The sequence below is a fragment of the Tachyglossus aculeatus genome, chromosome X1, assembly GCF_015852505.1.
Source record: "Tachyglossus aculeatus isolate mTacAcu1 chromosome X1, mTacAcu1.pri, whole genome shotgun sequence".
In the NCBI taxonomy this organism is placed as follows: Eukaryota; Metazoa; Chordata; class Mammalia; order Monotremata; family Tachyglossidae; genus Tachyglossus; species Tachyglossus aculeatus.
Window position 1 is genome coordinate 18,019,033 of NC_052101.1, and position 19,484 is coordinate 18,038,516.

At 40.9% G+C, this 19,484-nt stretch overlaps 1 protein-coding gene across 1 annotated transcript in view; it reads right to left on the reverse strand.

Annotated features, from left to right (window-relative positions):
• Positions 1 to 19,484, reverse strand: part of PKHD1 (PKHD1 ciliary IPT domain containing fibrocystin/polyductin) — a 388,392-nt gene that overhangs the window by 35,030 nt on the left and 333,878 nt on the right. Inside the window, exon 60 of the mRNA XM_038772975.1 lies at positions 9,869 to 10,871. Within this exon, the coding sequence (XP_038628903.1) occupies positions 9,869 to 10,871 (1,003 nt within the window). The remainder of the gene's footprint in view (positions 1 to 9,868; positions 10,872 to 19,484) is intronic.

The following is a 19,484-nucleotide window of genomic DNA, read 5'->3' on the forward strand; positions in this document are numbered from 1 at the left end:
TTTTACGATATGTTATAATAGTGCAATAAATCTGTTAGCTTAAAATCGAATCTCCGTGGCCTTTTAGAGAAATCATCATTAAATGCAGGGTCCCGTTAATGATGCCATCCAAGTGAAATTGTTTAATCTGCTCAGGGGGTGAAAGGTCACCAAATGAATTTTTTATAATACATCAACTTGACACGCAATAGGGAAAACTGTAATAGATAAAAGCAAAGAAAAGGGCACTGTCTTCTTCTGATAGGTCAATAGCAGCCAAGAGAGTCACTCATCCACTTTCCCTTCACTATGGTGCTTCTTTTCCATTTAATATGGACACCCAATTAATACCTCAGTGCCACAGACAACCTCATTTTAGATGACTTATAGCAATTTCTCCCCCTTCTCTGAAATGAAAGTGATCACAATACATCATAGCATTGTGCGAATTAACGTTAATTGATTCGAGTTACCAAGCAATGATGGGCCACTTATATAATCTAGGCCTTATTTGGCGCTGGAAGGGATGGAGGGAAGATTAGATTCTAGGGTCCGTTGCTGGGACGACGGGAGTCACCTGACGCCTTGTTAGACAGTTGTAAGCTTCTATTGCCGGCCCCAGTGGGGTCGTCTGTAAACTGGAGTGATGTCCAAACATCATTACACGCTGCTCCGATATTAAAGCAAAGGGATTAGCACCTTATTGCAAGCAACCTGGATTTGTCATTGGGCTGTCGTTATCCAATTTCCAACAGCTAATGTGACTTTGGCCTGCAGGCAGAAGGACCTGCAGCCAAACTGGAGAGAAAAAGAACAAGCCCACCCACCCCCTCAAATGTTAACTCCTCGCTCTACGACTTCAAATAACCAATCAGGTGGGTGACTTTGGTTTGTTTGCTTGTTTCCTGAGCTGGATCAGGAAAAAATGAACTTCCCCCAAAGAGGAGGAATATTCCCAGGGTAAGGAGTGTGGGATCCGTTCTTTCTGGCTCTTCTAACCTGCCTGGTCTGTGGCACAGACATCATCTTCGGTCCAATTCCGGTACATCTGTGTGTGCCGCCTGTACAACCGAGCCCCACTGAGAACTACTAATGAGACAAGGAAAAAAGTATCAGGTGGGAGAGCGAAAACTCCTCCTCCTTCTCTTTCCTCTTCTCTCCTAGTCCTCTCGACTCCAAGGCTACTAAACTACATCACCTTAAAATAGATTAATGTCCTGAAGTGTTTTCTCTCCATATTATTTTAAATAGGTCTGTTAGGTATACTAGGGAGCAGGTGATAGTGAGTGAGGACTCTTCAATTATCAAGCACTATGAAGATCACAAACAGTGGCAGAAGAAAGAGGAATGCACTAGTCTCCGGTGGGAGTCAAGGTTTTCCCACTCCCTGAATGAAATTGGATGGGGCATGTGAGAAATATCCTCACCCATGGGGCATCCTCATCATCATAATATTTATTGAGTGCTTATTATGTGCAGAGCCCTAAACTAAGCTCTTGAAAGAGTACAACAGAATTGACAGACAGGTTCCCTGACCACAACAAGCTTCCTACTCCATCAAGGGTACAACTCTCCCTGCCCTCAATTATTGTTATTATTGTTAATTATAACAATAATTCATTCATTCATTCATTCAATCATATTTACTGAGCGCTTACTGTGTGCAGACCACTGTACTAAGCACTTGAGAAGTACAAGTTGGCAACGTATAGAGACAGTCCCTACCCAACAATGGACTCACAGTGTAGAAGGGGGAGACAGACAACAAAACAAAACATGTAGACAGACAGATGTCAAAATCATCAGAACAAATAGAGTTAAAGCTATATGCACATCATTAACAAAAAAATTAGAATAGTAAATATGTACAAGTAAAATAGAGTAATAAATCTGTACAAATATATATACAAGGGGAAGGGAAGGAGGTAGGGTGGGGGAGATGGAGAGGAGGAGAGGAAAAAGGGGGCTTTGGTATTATTATAATGTAATAATAATAATGTCTGCGGTATTTATTAAGTACTTATTATCATGACTAGGGAGAGCAGTTGTAGCGATGATGCCTTAAAGGACACCAACATTCTCGGAACGTAGGCTGGACCAAAATGAGCCATCCCAGTGTGGTCGGCAATAGTGATGCTCTATGAATTAAGCTTCCAAAGAGAAATAGGAATAGCTGCGTTCTAGTTCTAGTTATACTACTCTTTATACTACATGAAGAAATGCTCTAGACTTTCCTCTTCGGACCTAGGTTAAGACAATCAGGTTTTCTGCAAACTCAAAATATCCAAAAAATGCCCATAAAGGTCTGTTGATTATGATGGACTGTCCCATCAAAAAAAGTGGATGAGCCTCAGTATGTGTCTGGAGCAAATTGATCTTTGGAGGGTTTGGGGAGAACTTAAAATAACAATAATGGCATTTATTTAGTGCTTACTATGTGCAATGCACTGTTCTAAGCGCTGGGGAGGTTACAAGGTGATTAGGTTGTCCCACGGGGGGCTCACCATCTTAATCCCCATTTTACAGATGAGATAACTGAGGCACAGAGAAGTGAAGTGACTTGCCCAAGTCACACAGCTGACAATTGGCAGAGCCGGGATTTGAACCCATGACCTCTGCCTCTAAAGCCGAGCTCTTTCCACTGAGCCACACTGCTTCTCCTTGTAAGGGCATGTATTCCTTCAGGAATAAACAAAACACCAGGCTGAGCCTGCTTAGGAAGTTTGCTCCTCCAAAGTTGACAGATTAGTCCAGGAGGCCTCTAAATGGACATTTCCTCAAAAGCAACTGCCTGGGGGCGAAGGCAGGCTTCAGCAGAGGGAAGATGCTGAATGGGACTGAAAACGGGACTTATATCATTTATTACCCTCGGCCCGGCTCTCTTTCCCCTGCCTGCGTGATATTGAGAGTAGAAAGATTTGGACATTGGCTACCCTGAGGTGGTGAAAATATTTCTGCCCTCCTCCAGCCCCAGATGATGTCACATTATGGTGTACACACATTGTCACGTACTCTGTGCCATCGCGAGTCATTGGCACATAGTAAGTGCTTAACAAATACCACACATTATTATTATTATCACTATTAGATGCCAATATTTGTTCAGCTTAATGGACACTCCCAGTCCCATATCACAACCAGACCAGCTACTACCATCTTTGAGAGGGGCACAGCCCTTTCTTCTGCCACTTTGGAGAGGGGCTGTGTTACTGCCCCACCATGAATTTGCCCTGAGCCAGTTGTTTAACTTCCTTGTCTGAAGCCAGCCCTGCTGGAAAGAATGACAGGATATCAACAAATTGGAACTGATCGGAACTAATCTCTCCCAGAGTTTAATTTCCTAGTTGACCTGCAGCCTCTGCTGGAAAGTGTAGTATTGTTAATTGCTATAATGGATACTTGGTATTCACTTATATTTAGGTCCCATAGGATTTTTATTCCAAAGAGATAGAAGCAGTTGGTGTAGAGTACAGGATTCCTATCTAGCAAGCATACTTGACGCAATACAATTCTATGATTTTACGATTAAATATTAAGTCCCAAGGTTAGGAATGACAGAGGAAAATTATTTTAGAAGGGTCCCTTCGGCAAAATCTAAAGGGGATGTGAAAGAATGCCAAAAAGAAAGGAGATGGAGAGCCAAGGAGGGATGAAGGAAATGTTTGCTTTTATAGATCTCAGCAGACTTTCGCTTCTCTCAGGTTGGAATTCATTGGACCAAATGAAGACTTCATCTATGCCTACACTATTCCCTCCAGGCCTTTCTGCTTCCCTCTACATCATGAGAAACTCCTTAACATTAACACCAACTCTTTCTACCAACTTTCTCCAATTTACATATTGATTCTCTATAGATTGATTCTCAATCTATATAGTGATTCTCTATTGATTCTCTCTTTCTCCAAGTTCATCTTCTGGCTCCACCCTTTGCCTGCCTGGAAATTTCTCCCCTTTCAACCCACTGGACCACACTTCTCCCCATCTTCAAAATCCTCCTGAAACCTCACTTCCCCCCAGGAAGCCTTCCAAGATTAATTCCCACCACCTCAAGTCCTTTCAATCCCACAGGCCCCATTAGCACTTATGTATTTGATTATGCAAATAAGAAGGTGATGACGATATTGATGTAGTCTCCCATTAAGAACGATGGATGAGCCTCTGTCCTGAGGCTTCAAGACTGAAAACATGCATGAGGGAAATGATTATAGAGTTAGTGGTTTGCCCGACACTGCTCACATTCTCTCATTTCTCCCAGTTACGCTCCCGCTGGGGTGAAGAGTGTAATAAACAAATAGGTTGCCAGGGAATAAGTTAATATAGAGTGAAGAGTTGGGGAACATCCATGACATAACGTCATAACATTAGAACATAACAAAACTTATTTTGTTTTGTTGTCTGCCTCCCCCTTCTAGACTGTGAGCCCACTGTTGGGTAGGGACCATCTCTATATGTTGCCAACTTGTGCTTCCCAAGCGCTTAGTGCAGTGCTCTGCACACAGTAAGCACTCAATAAATACAATTGAATGAATGAATGAACAAATAGGTTGCTAGGGAATAAGTTAATATAGAGTGAAAAGTTGGGGAACATCCATGACATAACGTCATAACATTAGAACATAACAAAACTTGTTTTGTTTTGTTGTCTGTCTCCCCCTTCTAGACTGTGAGCCCGTTGTTGGGTAGGGACCGTCTCTATATGCTGCCGATTTGTGCTTCCCAAGTGCTTAGCACAGTACTCTGCACATAGTAAGCCCTCAATAAATACGAATGAATGAAAGAATGAGTGAACATAAAGGTACATAATGTGGAGGGCAAATATGACAATTATTCCAAGGATTCTTTGAATATTGGTGGAGACAGATTATTCAGATGAACGGACTAGTGATGGATAGGGTAATGGCACTGCTTATATTTTCCATTCTTAAACTATGGTTTAGTTATGGAAACTGCTGTGAAAATAGATTGAATGTAGAAAAAATTTCACCTTTGATTTTGGTACCTGTTCTCAGCACATAGCTGCACCTATATACACTTACATGCATATATACACATAGAGTACTTCCCAAGCGCTTAGTACAGTGCTCTGCACACAGTAAGCGCTCAAGAAATATGATTGAATGAGTGGAGAGATATGTAAACTCATTATTCATTCTTTGGCTAGTCAGTAAACTCCATGAAAGCAATATACTCCCCCAAACACTTAGTACAGTGCAATGCACACAGTAGGTATTCTGCCTAATGTATTTCAGGATCAGAGACTGCAAGACTATGGCTAGATAAGGAAAATGAGGATTTAAATACTAAGCTTTATTTAGACCGTCGAGGTAGTGTTCCCTTTGGGAGCATGCAGACAAAATGTTAAAATGTGATCTCTAGTCCTCATGATTACACAAAGCAGACTTAAAACACTCTCCTTGTAAACTGTCAATCAGTCAGTCAATTGTATTTATTGAGTGCTTCCTATGTGCAGAGCACTGTACTAAGCACTTGGGAGAGTACAACACAACAAGAAACAGATGCATTCCCAGGTCACGGTGGCCTGTGATTATGGGGGCAACCAGCTGAAGGTCTGAGAAAGACCATGGGAGAAACAGCACTAGTTTCACACAAGTCATTTGACCCATACATGACACTGGTCTTTCGATGAGAATGACAATCCTTAGTAGCCAGCTGAATTCAATAGGGTAGCAGTAGGGAAACAGATTAAGACCAGAACTTCAAGGATGTTGCCTTGTGGGGCAGGGGTAATCATGAGGACTAGAGATTACATTTTAACATTTTGTCTGCATGCTCCCAAAGGGAACACACTACCTCGATGATCTAAATAAAGCTTAATATTTAAATCCTCATTATAAAGAGCTTGAAATCTCACTGGATTCCACCAGATGCTGGTATTACTAACTTACACTGATATTATTCAGAGAAGTTATGAGACACTCTATTTTAGCCCAAGATCCTCTTCTTATTTCTACAGTGTCTGGATATGCTGTCGACATTGTGTGAGAATGAGAGAGCGAGGATATTACAAGTCCCAACAGAAAGTATGTGATATAGTTTTATAAGTTACTCTGGTTTTTATTACATCAAAAGTGTCAGAGCCAAAAGTGATTTTATAATGGCATTGACAGATGGTGCGTAATAAAGTGATCTTCTCACTGAAGCCTACTCTCATTGAGTTGATGCAACAATAAGCATTGTATTTAGACCCAAATTCATGCAATCTACTCTATCTTTCCTATTTTTGTCTGCCTTCATCTCTCTCTCTCCCTCCATTTCTCTGTTCACTTCAGTGCTGCAGTATTTGTTTTTTAGTTAAATATGTAAATATGTACTAAATACTCATCCTATCTTTCAATATTACTAAAAGCAATGATACCCCAAACAAAGCATAGTATTAGAATAATTATTTTTTCTTACTCAGCCAGAGACTCACAGTTTCTTGACATTAAAGAAATTAGGCTGGATCAAACAGTAGTCAGGTTTAAGGGAAGTAAGAAATTAATTACCATTTTAAATATGACAGGGTGCTTGAATGTGGGTTTTTTGCATTTTAATATAAAAGATATCATAGTGGATCAAATCAATAGCCCATCCAGACCAGCAATCTGTCTCTCACAGTGGCACAAAACATGCTTGAAGATGGGTTGGTCTCCTTATACATCATTATCATTATGGTTACACCTCCTAATATCCCTAACTTTTCACTCTAATGCTTCTTGTACCTATACCAATAGATACCCTGTCATCCTGCTGTTATGAGAATGGGTGACCGACAAGTCCATATTTGCCCTATCCATATGCTTCATGATTAAGCCTCCTGCCCACGATTTTCACCCTCCACCCCACAGCACTTATGTACATATCTAATTTACTCATTTAAATTAACATTGCAATCCCCCTCTGGACTATAAGATCGATGTGGACACGGAATGTGTCCACCAACTCTTTTTAGAATGGCCTAGCGGCAAGAACACGGGCTTGAGAGTCAGAGGACATGGGTTCTAATCCCGGCTCAACCACTTGTCTGCTTGGTGACCTTGAGCAAGTCACTTCACTTCTCTGTGCCTCAGTTCCCTCATCTATAAAATGGGGGTGAAGACTGTGAGCCCCACGTGGGACAACCCGATTACCTTGTATCCACCCCAGCATCTAGATCAGTACTTGGCACATAGTAAGCACTTAACAAATACCATTATTATTATTATTTTTATTCTAAACACTTAGTAAAGTGCTCTGCATAAAGTCAATCCTCAATAAAATTCATCGATTGATTGACTGATTAGCAAATGTGGAATCGGCACTGACAATTCAGGTTGGATAAATATTTGAGGCCTAATAACTGTTTCTCACATACTTGGCAATAAATCTTAGTTTTCCTACCAAATTTTCATGGGATTCCAAGTCATCCAGCCTACAGTACAACTTCTTATCCTCATCTCTCCCATACTCCCACAAAATAAGTTATATTTTGAGTATTCACTGCCCATACAATATTAATTGCGTATCTTATCTCTTATCTTAGAGAAGCAGCGTGGTTTAGTGTTAAGAGCCCGGGCTTGGGATTCAAAGATCGTGGATTCTAATCCCAGCTCTGCCACTCGTCAGCTGTGTGACTTTGGGCAACTCACTTAATTTCTCTGTGCCTCAGTTACCTCATCTGTAAAATGGGGAGTAAGACTGTGAGCCCCACGTGGGACAAACTGATAACCTTGTATCTATCACAGTGCTTAGAACAGTGCTTGGCACATAGTAAGTGCTTAACAAATACCATTATTTTTATTATCTTCCAATAGCCATATTGATGAGTAAAGGGACAGTAGCAACCTATTGAAAAACATTATGCCAAAAGCATAACATAAATATCCCCAAACCTATTTGTAGTGGTGAACTTTGAAAGCTCTTCTCTCTCTCAGTGAGTGACTCCATCAGTGAATCAGTGCACTGACCTCAGAAGTCTAGCTTTGCTGTCTTTTTAGTGTTTTTCTGTCTGACCCAGAGGGTTGGCCCATATTTAATCTTTACATGTGAAAAAGTAGATATGATAAGTGGTTTAATAGTGGTTTAACAGAGAAGCAGTGTGGCTCAGTGGAAAGAGCCTGGGCTTGGGAGTCAGAGGTCGTGGGTTCTAATCCCGGCTCTTCCACTTATCAGCTGTGTGACTTTGGGCAAGTCACTTCACTTCTCTGTGCCTCAGTTACCTCATCTGTAAAATGGGGATTAAAACTGTGAGCCCCATGTGGGACAACCTGATTACCCTGTATCTATCCCAGCATTTAGAACAGCACTTGGCACATAGTAAGTGCTTAACAAATACTGTTATCATTATTAAAAAGGGATCCAAGTCTAGACTGTATGCTCTTTGTGGGCAGGGAATGTCTACCAACTCTATTATTATTGTACTCTCCCAAGAACTTAGTTTTTTTTTTTTTAATGGCATTTATTAAGCACTTTGGTTTTTTTAATGGCATTTATTAAGCACTTAGTATGTGCAAAGCCCTGCACCTGCACACAGTAAGCACTTAATAACTAACGGTTGAATGATTGATAACCAGCACTATAGCATCTTAGGTTTTTAAATCCACTTGTCCACAGCCTCACCAAAAATTTAGGAAGAAGTTTCCTTCTGACATTTTAGTGGAGAGAACTAGAGTGCCAAATCTTGGGGAGTAGGGAATATTGAAAATATTCCATATAGCTCTTGCATTTTTATAAGTCCTTTGCTATTCTCTCATTGAGGAAAATCAATCAATCAATCAATCCTATTTATTGAGTACTTCCTGTGTGCTGAGCACAGTACTAAGAGCTTGGGAGAGTACAATATAACAGAGTAGGTAGACATGTTCCCCGCCCACAGAAGCTTATAGTCTCAAAGGAGCTTATAGTCTAGAGAGGAGCTTAACCTCTAGAGAGGAGAATACAGTCTAGAAAAAAGGAAATGGAACAAAAGTTAATGGAGTTTTCTTTTGTTTGCCAAACACTATTCTAAGTGCTGGGGTAGATACAAGTGAATTTGGTTGGACCCAGTCCCTATCCCACATGGAGCTCACAGTCTAAGAAGGAGGATGAATAGGAAAACTGAGAACAGAGAATTTAAACAACTTGTCCAAGGTCACATAGCAAGCATTTGGCAGAGCTAGGATTAGAACCCAAGTCCTCTCTAACTTCCAGACTCTCGCTCTTTCCACTAGATCATGTTGCTTCTTGTGGTTTCATATTATTATTAGTGTAAGTGACCTACCACTCTGATGGAATGGGAATTTGTTGGCAAGAGATCCTTAATGGATTTTGAGAGGGAAAAGTTTGGGTCATTGAATGACTGTCCCCTGCCATAAGGATGTATCATTACATTCTTCCCATAAATACCCTATAAAGAACCCAGTGCTAGAAGGACCTTCTAGACTATGAGCCCATTGTTGGGTAGGGACCATCTCTGTAAGTTGCCGATTTGTACTTCCCAAGTGCTTAGTACAGTGCTCTGCATACCGTAAGCGCGCAATAAATACGATTGAATGAATGAATGAATAACCATTGTTCTTGCCAGAGACCACGGCGTTTTTTGGTTCTATTTTCATCTAGCAAGGGTTTGTCTTCATTTAAACTGGGACAAAATGGTATTTAAACAACCTATTTCTCATTACTACACTTTTGCAGCTAACTAGGAAACAGCTGGCCTTGAGGATACACTCAAATACTAAGAGGACTGAGCATCAAAAGTAGCTTTCTGAATTCCAAATTTTACTCTACAATCATTGGTCTACAGTCATTTATACGATGGGAGGTTAGCTTCTGTGGCCCTCATATTCCCTTCAAGAAATAAGGGTGAAAATCCCCATTCCCACTTTTGTCACTGAAGCCTGTGAAAATCATTTTTAGCACCATCCGTACTCACCCAATCGTTCCAGTCGGTTGTGTCACCAGTAAAGCTTCTACCGGCAAATCCAAAGCTTTCTGTAGTTTCCCAGTCTGTTGAGCTGTGATAATCTGGTGGGTCAAACCCTGTAACGTACGCCTCGACAGGGAAGGAGATGACTCAGTTCTTCCTTCAGCAGGTGGATCACCAATTTCAACAATCATGACTGTCGAGGAGGTGGCAGTTTCGAGATGTGAAGGCCACATCCAACCCACTGCCTTCTCTTCAAGGCTTCTCCGCGTGCTGGTCCTCTTCCAATAACCAGGGCAAGAGGCCACGGGGGGACAGTGGCGTTTCCTCTTGGCCACGTTGTCAGCTATGCCCTTTAAGTTGTTTTCGGCACCCGGCAAGTAATAGACCACTCTGAGGTGGTCGCAGCTGACCTGTAAGAAATCGGCCAACTGTTGCTGGATCACCAGAATGCGGATCTCCTGGCTGATTGCTTCTGCCACGGTGAAGGCCACGTACATGGAAGAACCAGAGCGCACTTCCACAGGATCATCCCCTTGTAGGACGATATACAGAAGGTTGTCCTCAAAGCTAAAGTAGTTGGAGCCTACGGTCCCCTCTCCTGACCCAACTGGAGACGGTGGGATGAAGCTTTCTCGATAAAAAACCCGGGGGCTCTGGGGCTCATCGTAAAACACTGTCAGGACCACCTTGACGGCTCTTCCACTCCCGATGAGGTAAAACCGCACCGCTGGAGGAGTCTGACCGCCAAAGCAGATGGTGGTAGGATGACTGGTTGGTAAGATTGAATAAAAAGCTGGCGTGGGCCCAGGATCAGAACAGCAGGTTTGAACATCAATGCTACTGAAAGCCTCCACGAAACTCCCAGTTACTGAAACCACCAAAGGTGGCATCCTGCTCTCTTCAGATATCTCCAACCTGTCTAAGACCAGGATTGCGTGGTCAGTCTGTTTGCAAACGTAGCCTTCCATGCCTGGCCTGAAACTGCACTTTCCGTCTTCTCTAAAAGTACCTAAAATAGAAAAGGAAAGGAAAGGGGGTTGATCAGGCATCGTTTTCAAAGGATCCATATTCCTAAGCACAAATGCCTATATTTTATGGCATTTCCCAGGTGGAAGGGAGGAAAATTAAACAGTATGGTAAACACACGGTTTATAGTGATGAGGAAAGGAGATACAGATTAAATCATCCCTCTCTTCCTCCCTGCCATCCGTTTTGAGCCCATTTTGGATTTCCAGCATTTAGTACAGTACGTGGCCCGTGGTATGTGCTTGACAAATACCATTATTCAGAATTAGGTTCCCTTTTGCTCTTTGACTCAGTATGTTGATTTTTAAATGAAAAAATGTCATCTATGTTTAATAAAATATATCAATCAATTAATCTTATTTACTGAGTGCTTCCTGAGTGCAGAGCACTGTACAAAGCACTTGGGAGAGTATAATATTACAGTTGGTAGACACATTGCCTCTTCTCAAGGGGCTTAAGGAAATACTCCATCTCTTCCTTTACACCCATAGGATCTATCTAGTCTGCTCAAATAAATGAGACACCATGAAAAGCAAAGTCAAGGCAACAAAACAGGCAGGTAAGTGATACAAAACACTGGCCTTTGGAACAAGCCATCGAACCAGACACAGGTTTGACTTTACTCATCCAATCGTCAGATCCTCCCAGGTAAACATAGTGTTCATCAAAACAGGATCATTATAATAATAATAGTTATTATTATGGTATTGGTTAAGCACTTACTATGTGCCAAGCACTGTTCTAAGTGTCGGGGTAGATACAAGGCAATCAGGTTGTCCCAGGTGGGCCTCACAATCTTAATCCCCTTTTTACAGATGAGGTAACTGAGGTACAGAGAAGTTAAGTGACTTGCCCAAGGCCACACAGCAGACAAGTGGCAGAGCTGGGATTAGAACCCATGTCCTCTGATTCCCCAGCCCATGCTCTTTCCACTAAGGCATGCTGTGAATGTCTCAGGAAAACTTCTTTAGGCGTGTTCGCTATGAGTACCCAGGATCCCCAGATGTTAGAAAACAGATGTACTCTGTTTACATTTTCTCATCTCAAAAAACGACTGCTAAAAAGAAATAAGCTTAGGTATACCAAATCAACAAATTGTTATGAGTTATTATTATTATTGTTATTATTATTATTATATTTGTTAAGTGTTTACTACATGTACTGTTTATGAGAAATAAACAGCAGATTGTTTCTACCTATCATTGACTGATACGCTATGAACATCACATAAATAGCACTTGCTGGATAATAATAATAATAATAATAATAATAATGATAATAATAATAATAATAACAATAATGGCATTTATTAAGTGCTTACTATGTGCAAAGCACTGTTCCAAGCACTGGGGAGGTTACAAGGTGATCAGGTTGTCCCACGGGGGGCTCACAGTCTTGATCCCCATTTTACAGATGAGGTAACTGAGGCACAGAGAAGTCAGGTGACTTGCCCAAAGGCACACAGCTGGCAATTGGTGGAGCGGGGATTTGAACCCATGACCTCTGACTCCAAAGCCCGTGCTCTTTCCACTGAGCAACACTGTGGAATTCTGAGGCGATCACTTTCCCCACCTTCAAAGCCTTTTTAAAAGCACATCTCCTCCAAGAGGCTTTCCCCGACTAAGCCCTCTTTTCCTCTTCAAATCTTTTCTGAATCACACTTGCACTTGGATTTGCAACCTATATTTACCTCACCCTACAACCCAGAGTACTTACGTACATATCTGTAATATACTTATTTATCATCATGTCTGTCTCCCCCTCTGGACTGTAAACTCGCTGTGGGCAGGAAGTGTGTCTACCAACTCTGTTAAATTGTACTCTCCTCCAGTACGTTGCACAGTAAGTGCTCAGTAAACACGAGTGATTGATTGGAATACCCCCCAAAATGTGTATCCAAAGTTTACCCCTCTCTCTAGGTGCTCCTTTGACTCCAACCCAGTACTTCTAAAGTCTTTTAAAATAAAGCTTCTGAAAATGGCATTATAGCATCCATAGGGTTCGGGAGTTGGCAGGGAAAAGGATACTGATATAGGCATCAGTTTCTCCCTGCTGTTCCCTTTTTTGGGTTTCCCACAGGGCCCCAGTTTCTCATGTTAAACCTCTGATGGGATGTCAGACCAACTGGATGTGTTGAACTTAAACCAATATATTATTCCAAGGTCAAATGGCAAATTCAAATTCCAAGTATTGACTGCCCTTCTTTATTTAGCCACCAAACTGTTGCCTGTTACTGGTCTCCAAACAGTTTTTCCACAGAGAACTTCTGTGAACTGCGGCTTAAAACATTTGCGCTCATCACACACATCCATAGCTGTTCCCTTCCACCCATGGGGCCTGTGATGCAAATATCTAGAAGCTACTGGGATTAGATAAGCAAAACGACTGCCTATAAAGTACCTGACATTTTCTGACCACATCTCCTAGTTTAGTCAAAACAGACCCAAAATTTTTTGGTACACTGTCCCTTGCAATTTTAGATAAATAGTTAACAATCCTGAAATTGGGTCATCCTAGTTCAACTAGCCAAACTGTTTTAGCACACTCTAAATGCTTGTATTTCCATGACCCTGAGTAGATCCCATGGCATTCAAGGATCTTGTACCATGGACCTCACTGTGTTTAAATGTCACACATTCTCTGGCTTTTCCCATTTCCACTCCACATGCCCAAGAAGAAACAGTAAGTGTACAAACTTGGGAGGATGTCCAATGTGGCTTAGTGGCAAGAATGTGGGCTTAAGAGTCAGAGGACATTGGTTATCTGATTATCTTGTATCTACCCCAGTGCTTAGAACAGCGCTTGGCACACAGTAAGCACTCAATAAATACAATTGAATGACTGAATGAATAGTAAGTGCTTAACAAATATTATTATTATCATATTCCAGTAACTGACAAAAAATGACACAGGAAAACCTTTGATTGGTTCATGTCAATCAGTCAATCAATGGTATTCACTGAACAATTACTTTGTGCAGAACTAAGTGCTTGGGAGAGTACAATACAGTAGAATTGGTACACATGTTCTCTAGCCAAAGGGCCTTATGGTCTAGGGGGGCCCAGACACATTTTCCATCAGAATTTTAGCTAGTTCATGTCACATATATCTTCATACTTAGGTATCATATTGATTAATATGCTCAAAGTCATTTTGCACCTATTGATATCGTTAGTCTGCACAATATTCTTGGATAATGAATTTCTCAGATTTTCCTACTCACTGGGAGTACCTAAAATTGAAAAGGCACTATTTCTCTCCTTAGGTAATTCACAATCTCATTTTTTTAAGGGAAGGAGCCATCATACACTCCCAAAATTAAACCATAAATGAATTTCTATTTCCACTAGGGCTTCGCCTATAATCAAACATCTTATTGGCCAGGTCTCTAGGACCTCTGATCAGACACTATCTCTGGGCACATCAGCACTGTCCCCTATTAACAAATAGAATAACTGGCTTGCGAATTGTAACTGAAGTGACAAAATACCATACTTAGGCATAAGCTTCCTAACTCTTCCGTGCTTCTCCTTAAAAAAAAATGCAGTATAAAGGATAGCAAATGGACTTTCTGTATTACTGAGATACAAATTTTGGCCACCAAGAGCTAGTAAACTTGCCCTGCTACATTTTGTAAATGTGATGAGCTTATATTGATGAAAGCTCTGTTGGCTCATCTTCGCTAAGGGGCACATTCAGAGAGATGAGTGGCCATTTTTCAGGATTATTATGCAGTTTGAGTTTTGCGGAAATGGAAGGCTTCCGCTTTTGACTGGGATTTACAATATTTGATGATGAAACCCAAAGAACAAATGGCATCACTACCAAACACATTTGATTTTCATCATAGGTGCAATTTCCTGAGGGCCTTGGTCAGGGGTCATTGACAAATATGATTACTTTTTTTTCATCTCAATGACACTGTTTTGGAATTTAACTTAAAAAAGGGGGCCTTCATTCATTCAATCATATTTATTGAGAGCTTACTATGTGCAGAGCACTGTACTAAGCACTTGGGAAGTACAATTCAGCAAGAAATTCAGTCTCCTCTACAAGGTACTACTGCTCCAGAAAAGCCCTCTCTGCTATTTTGAGCTCCTTAGCTCCCAGATTTCAGTTTTTCGCCCCACTAATCAACACAAACATTTGACTAAGGTCAGGAAAAATAAATACAAGCTTCATTTACCTTCTACAGATATGGAAGCACAGCATGGAAGTCTATTCTATATCATGGAGAGATCAGGGAACCCCCATTGAGAGGCAGGCAATTCAGGAAGGCTAACAGAGCTCATAATTTGATGTCTCAGCGTCAACCATACAGGACCCCCAGTGACATTCGGAATATTTCAACTCTTCAATAACAGCAGGATTTTCTTTCCTCTTGTCCTCAAGTATAGAGTGTTTATATGCTCCCTTTATGGTCTCTCTCCCTCTTCCCTTCTCCCCATTGCTCTTTCTCTCCCTCTCTCTCTGTTCACCTCTCTGTCCCACTCTCTCCTTTTCTGTCTCTCCCTTACTTTCTTCTCCCTCTCCACCTCTTGCACTCCCTCTTACTTCTTGCCGTGGCTTTTCTTTTCCAATTTCTCCAAATAGCTTTGTCTGCCACTCACAATTTCAGTGCCCTGCAATTCTGATCACTTTTAAATGAAACCCATGCTGGCCTTAGTAATCATAATGCCATTTACAATTTACCACCGAACACGTTTATTCAGTTAGTAGCACACAGGAGAAAGAGAACTCCATATGAACTCACCGCTGAGGGCCTAATCTGATTATTTCCTCATGAAAATCCAGGCAGGGGTGCTTGTAAGAGGGGCCGAGAAAAGAAGGGAAAAGTGTGGTCTGGCCACAGCTGACTCTCATAATCAATGTGAATAGATAAGTGAAGGGGCCTGTCAGAGCTGTGGTCCTTCTGCCCTAGGGCTTTTTCCTTTCAAAAAGGCCAGGGTGGACAGGACTTAATAAATGCTGACTGACCACTGAATATTGAACTGACATATGCTATTTGCATTCAAGATGGACAATAACAGTGATAAAGTCCAGAGGACTTTTTTTTTAAAAGGGGCAAATTAGATTAAACAGGTTCTATTTGTGTATATATGGTGGGGGGAGAGAGAGCGAGAAAGAAAACATATGCACCTTGGTTTTGTGTATCTGTTTGCTTATTCTCAGGTCCCAGTTGATTTACAGACAAATTATTCCTTCCCCAAATTTGAAATCTTAAAACCAGGGAATGGAAGGTGATGGTGATGGAGTGTATATGTGATGTGTGTGTGTGTGTGTGTGTGTGTGTTTAAAATGCTCAGGTCGCTTCCAGGGTTCTGACAAATATTAACTTTGTGTCAATATTTGTCCTTCCTGTCGTGAAATGAGGATTTTCCACCTCATTTCACGTTTGAAAAGAAAATACGCCAAAGGGTTCCTCTTTGCCCAGGAAAAAAACAAAACAAAACAAAAAACAACTCATATCCTTTATTTAGAAAAATGGATAGGGAGTAAAGAAAAAGAGTACGTTTAAAATAAATGTTGTGACTCAAAGGCACATAGAATTCTTCCATCACCCCCTTACCACAAAAGAAAAAAAGCACCATGTGTTTAAAATTGAATGAAATACATCAACATTAATGATTTTTTTTTCCTTCAGGTTAATACTACCATTTCCCTCCATACTTTTTTGTTCATTTCATGATTGTGTTCACAATTCGCGGTAAAGTACAATATATGAGATTTTGACAAAAACAAAATACATAACTCTCTTTTTCAAGAAAGGAAAATAAAATAAATCTTTCACAATTTCTTCTGTCATATCAGATTTACACCTCATTATTTCTGATTGAAGAAAAATAAATGACCATAAGATAAAATAAAGTCAGGACAGAATGAATTTAGCCATGTTTAAATATGTTGTCTTGTTGCCTAAGGCTGCTGGGAGTAAAAATTCATAATCTCAAATGGTGCTTCTTCAATTATGATGGAAGGAGCTGAAAACCCAAATAAAACTTCAAGAAAAACTTGCTCGGTGTTGCAAATAATTTCGGGAAAATGATTTTATAATAAGCAGTAATGCTGTGGAGTTACCTCAGTTTCTGAAGTACAGGCTTTATCTCTAAATCAATTTGTAAATCTTTAAAATAATGTGTGGGCCCTAGGGAAATGCAAGACAAAGGAATTCCAAGTTATAAGTGAAGCTCTGTGGAAATGAGGAGACTGTGAGTGGATCAAAGAATGGCTGAAAAAATTCTCAATAATTTAGAGATGTGTAACTGCAGGTTCTGAGGTTTATCAAGTGCCATTCAATAATCAGAATTCAGCAAAATACGGTCTCAACCATTAAGAAATTTTCATTATAAGAGAGAACTCAGATTTCAACTTAGACCCTCACAGTTACCCAACTTCCTTCCAGCACTTTCCCCCCTCAGAAAAAGTGTTTCCAGGCAGACATTTAATGGGTAGATATTGTTTTGTGATCATTCCTCCTTTTTGCTTAAAGGGAAAAAGAAGGGACTGTGGCAGGAAGAGAACAGTGAAAACTGAAAACTGAAAAGTATCACCCAACTGGTATCAATTCACACATGGTATCAATTCATTTTCCCCTTTGAGGATTACTGTGTGAGATTTTAAATTAGAGGATTTGATCACTGACTCAGATGAATACCTTTTTTAATTTTCCTACATTCTCCTAATGCGACAGGGCACTTTCTATTTTTTTTTAAAGTGATTCCCAGATTCTACCGCTTTTTTTCACTCCCTCTAGGTGTTTGCAGTGTGTCGTCTCCTGATGGTCCAGGGTAAATTATACAGACTCTGAAATATTTCAGCTCTGGGGAACAGAAAACTCGGGCATCAACATTTACTCGTTAAAGATGAGAGCAGGAAAGAAAGGAATAAAAACATTCAGGCACGGTCCTTCTATCTGCTAACAATAATGCCCCTGCAAAATTAATAGTGGGTTTTCCCTTATATCTACCTTCAACTGCTCTTGTTTCCTCCCTGGGGTCCTCCTGCTGTGTGTAACCTTTATTTAAAACCACAAGCTTCTTTCTCATCCCTTCCTTCTGTTTTCCCTCTTCCTCTCTGCTAGTAAACCCAGCCTGCCCACTTGAAACAAAATGATGCTCGTGGCTTAATTTAAAGGCAGGGGAAGCAAACAGCATTTTTTATAAATACAATCTCTGGCTCTCTCCCCCCAGAATGATAAACCTACCACCTCACCAGCCCTGTTTGAAGCTGCAGTGGTAATTTTGTTGGATGCCAGCACTAAAATGAATGTGGTTGTGCCATGCCCTGCTCTGAGCTGTGGATATAATGAGATTTGAATGGGAAGCCCCGGACACAATAAATCTGCGCCATATGTGACCATTTCCTGTGTCAGTTCCTTTCTCATAACCGGAGAAGCCTTTTTTTTTTCCCTTTCATGACCCCACACCATGACTCTGAAATCTTTCATGGCTGCTCATGGGCCTCGGGCTTTTCCACAGCAGTTGCATAAATAAATGAGTTTGACAGCAAACATCATAACAGTTAGCAGTAATGTGTGTTCACCACAAGTGCCTGCACTGCGCGCTGGAGAAATGGGAGAGGAAAGGGCTTGCTTCGTTACCAGAAACCCAAGTATGTTCATTTGACAAGTGGTGAAAGACATAGTCAAACAAACTTGAAATCTACTAAGTCTGTTGTTGTCAGTTCCCAGTGGATGTCAAAAAGTTCCCAACTCTTCTAGGCCTCCTCAGCCTGCAGGTCTTCGTGAGACAGATCAGACTTCATCTTTAGCACAAATAGAGTTCTCGAATAAAAATGAGGTCCAGGATGTGAAAACTGGACTTAATTTCTATTTGTTTTATCTTGGTCTCCATTTTGAGGAGAGTAGTGACTTCATGGGAACCCAGAGAAGCAGCGAGGGGGCTAGGAGTCAAAGGACCTGGTTTCTAATCCTGACTCTGTCGATTGCTTGCTCCGTGACCTTTGACAAGTCACTTAACTTCTCGGGGACTCAGTTTCCTCAACTGTGATATGGAGATTAAATACCTGTTCTCTTTCCTACTTAGATTGTGAGCCCCAGGTGAGACAGGGACTTTGTGTGTCCTAATTAACTTGCACCTACCCCGGTGCTTAGAAAAATGTTTGACATATTGTAAGCTCTTAACAAATACCATTAAAAACAAAACATACCAAAAAACCCAGAGAAGCCAGGTTGGGTTTCTTAGACAACAGACAACAAGCCACTAGCCTTAGAGATATTTCCCTGGAAAGGGGAATTGCATCAACCCACAAGATGAAGTAGAACTTCCAGTTCTAATACGTTTTCACAAGTATTTTCTCTAAGGGAAATCTCTGCATCAAAAAGAGGTATAAAGAATCAAAAATGGATCTAGTATCAGGAATTACACTTATTGAAGAGTGTTTCGAGAAAGAAAATGAGTTTCAGACTGCCTTACAACCAACCAAATCCATCTTGGAAACACAATGCATTTAAGCCTAAATGCGGAATACTGGATTCATTAGGCCTATTTTTCAGTTTAGTCATATGGGTTCAGTCACAGAAAGCAAATGGTACACCACAGGAATAGTCCGTATGATCTAAAACGTAACCATGTGG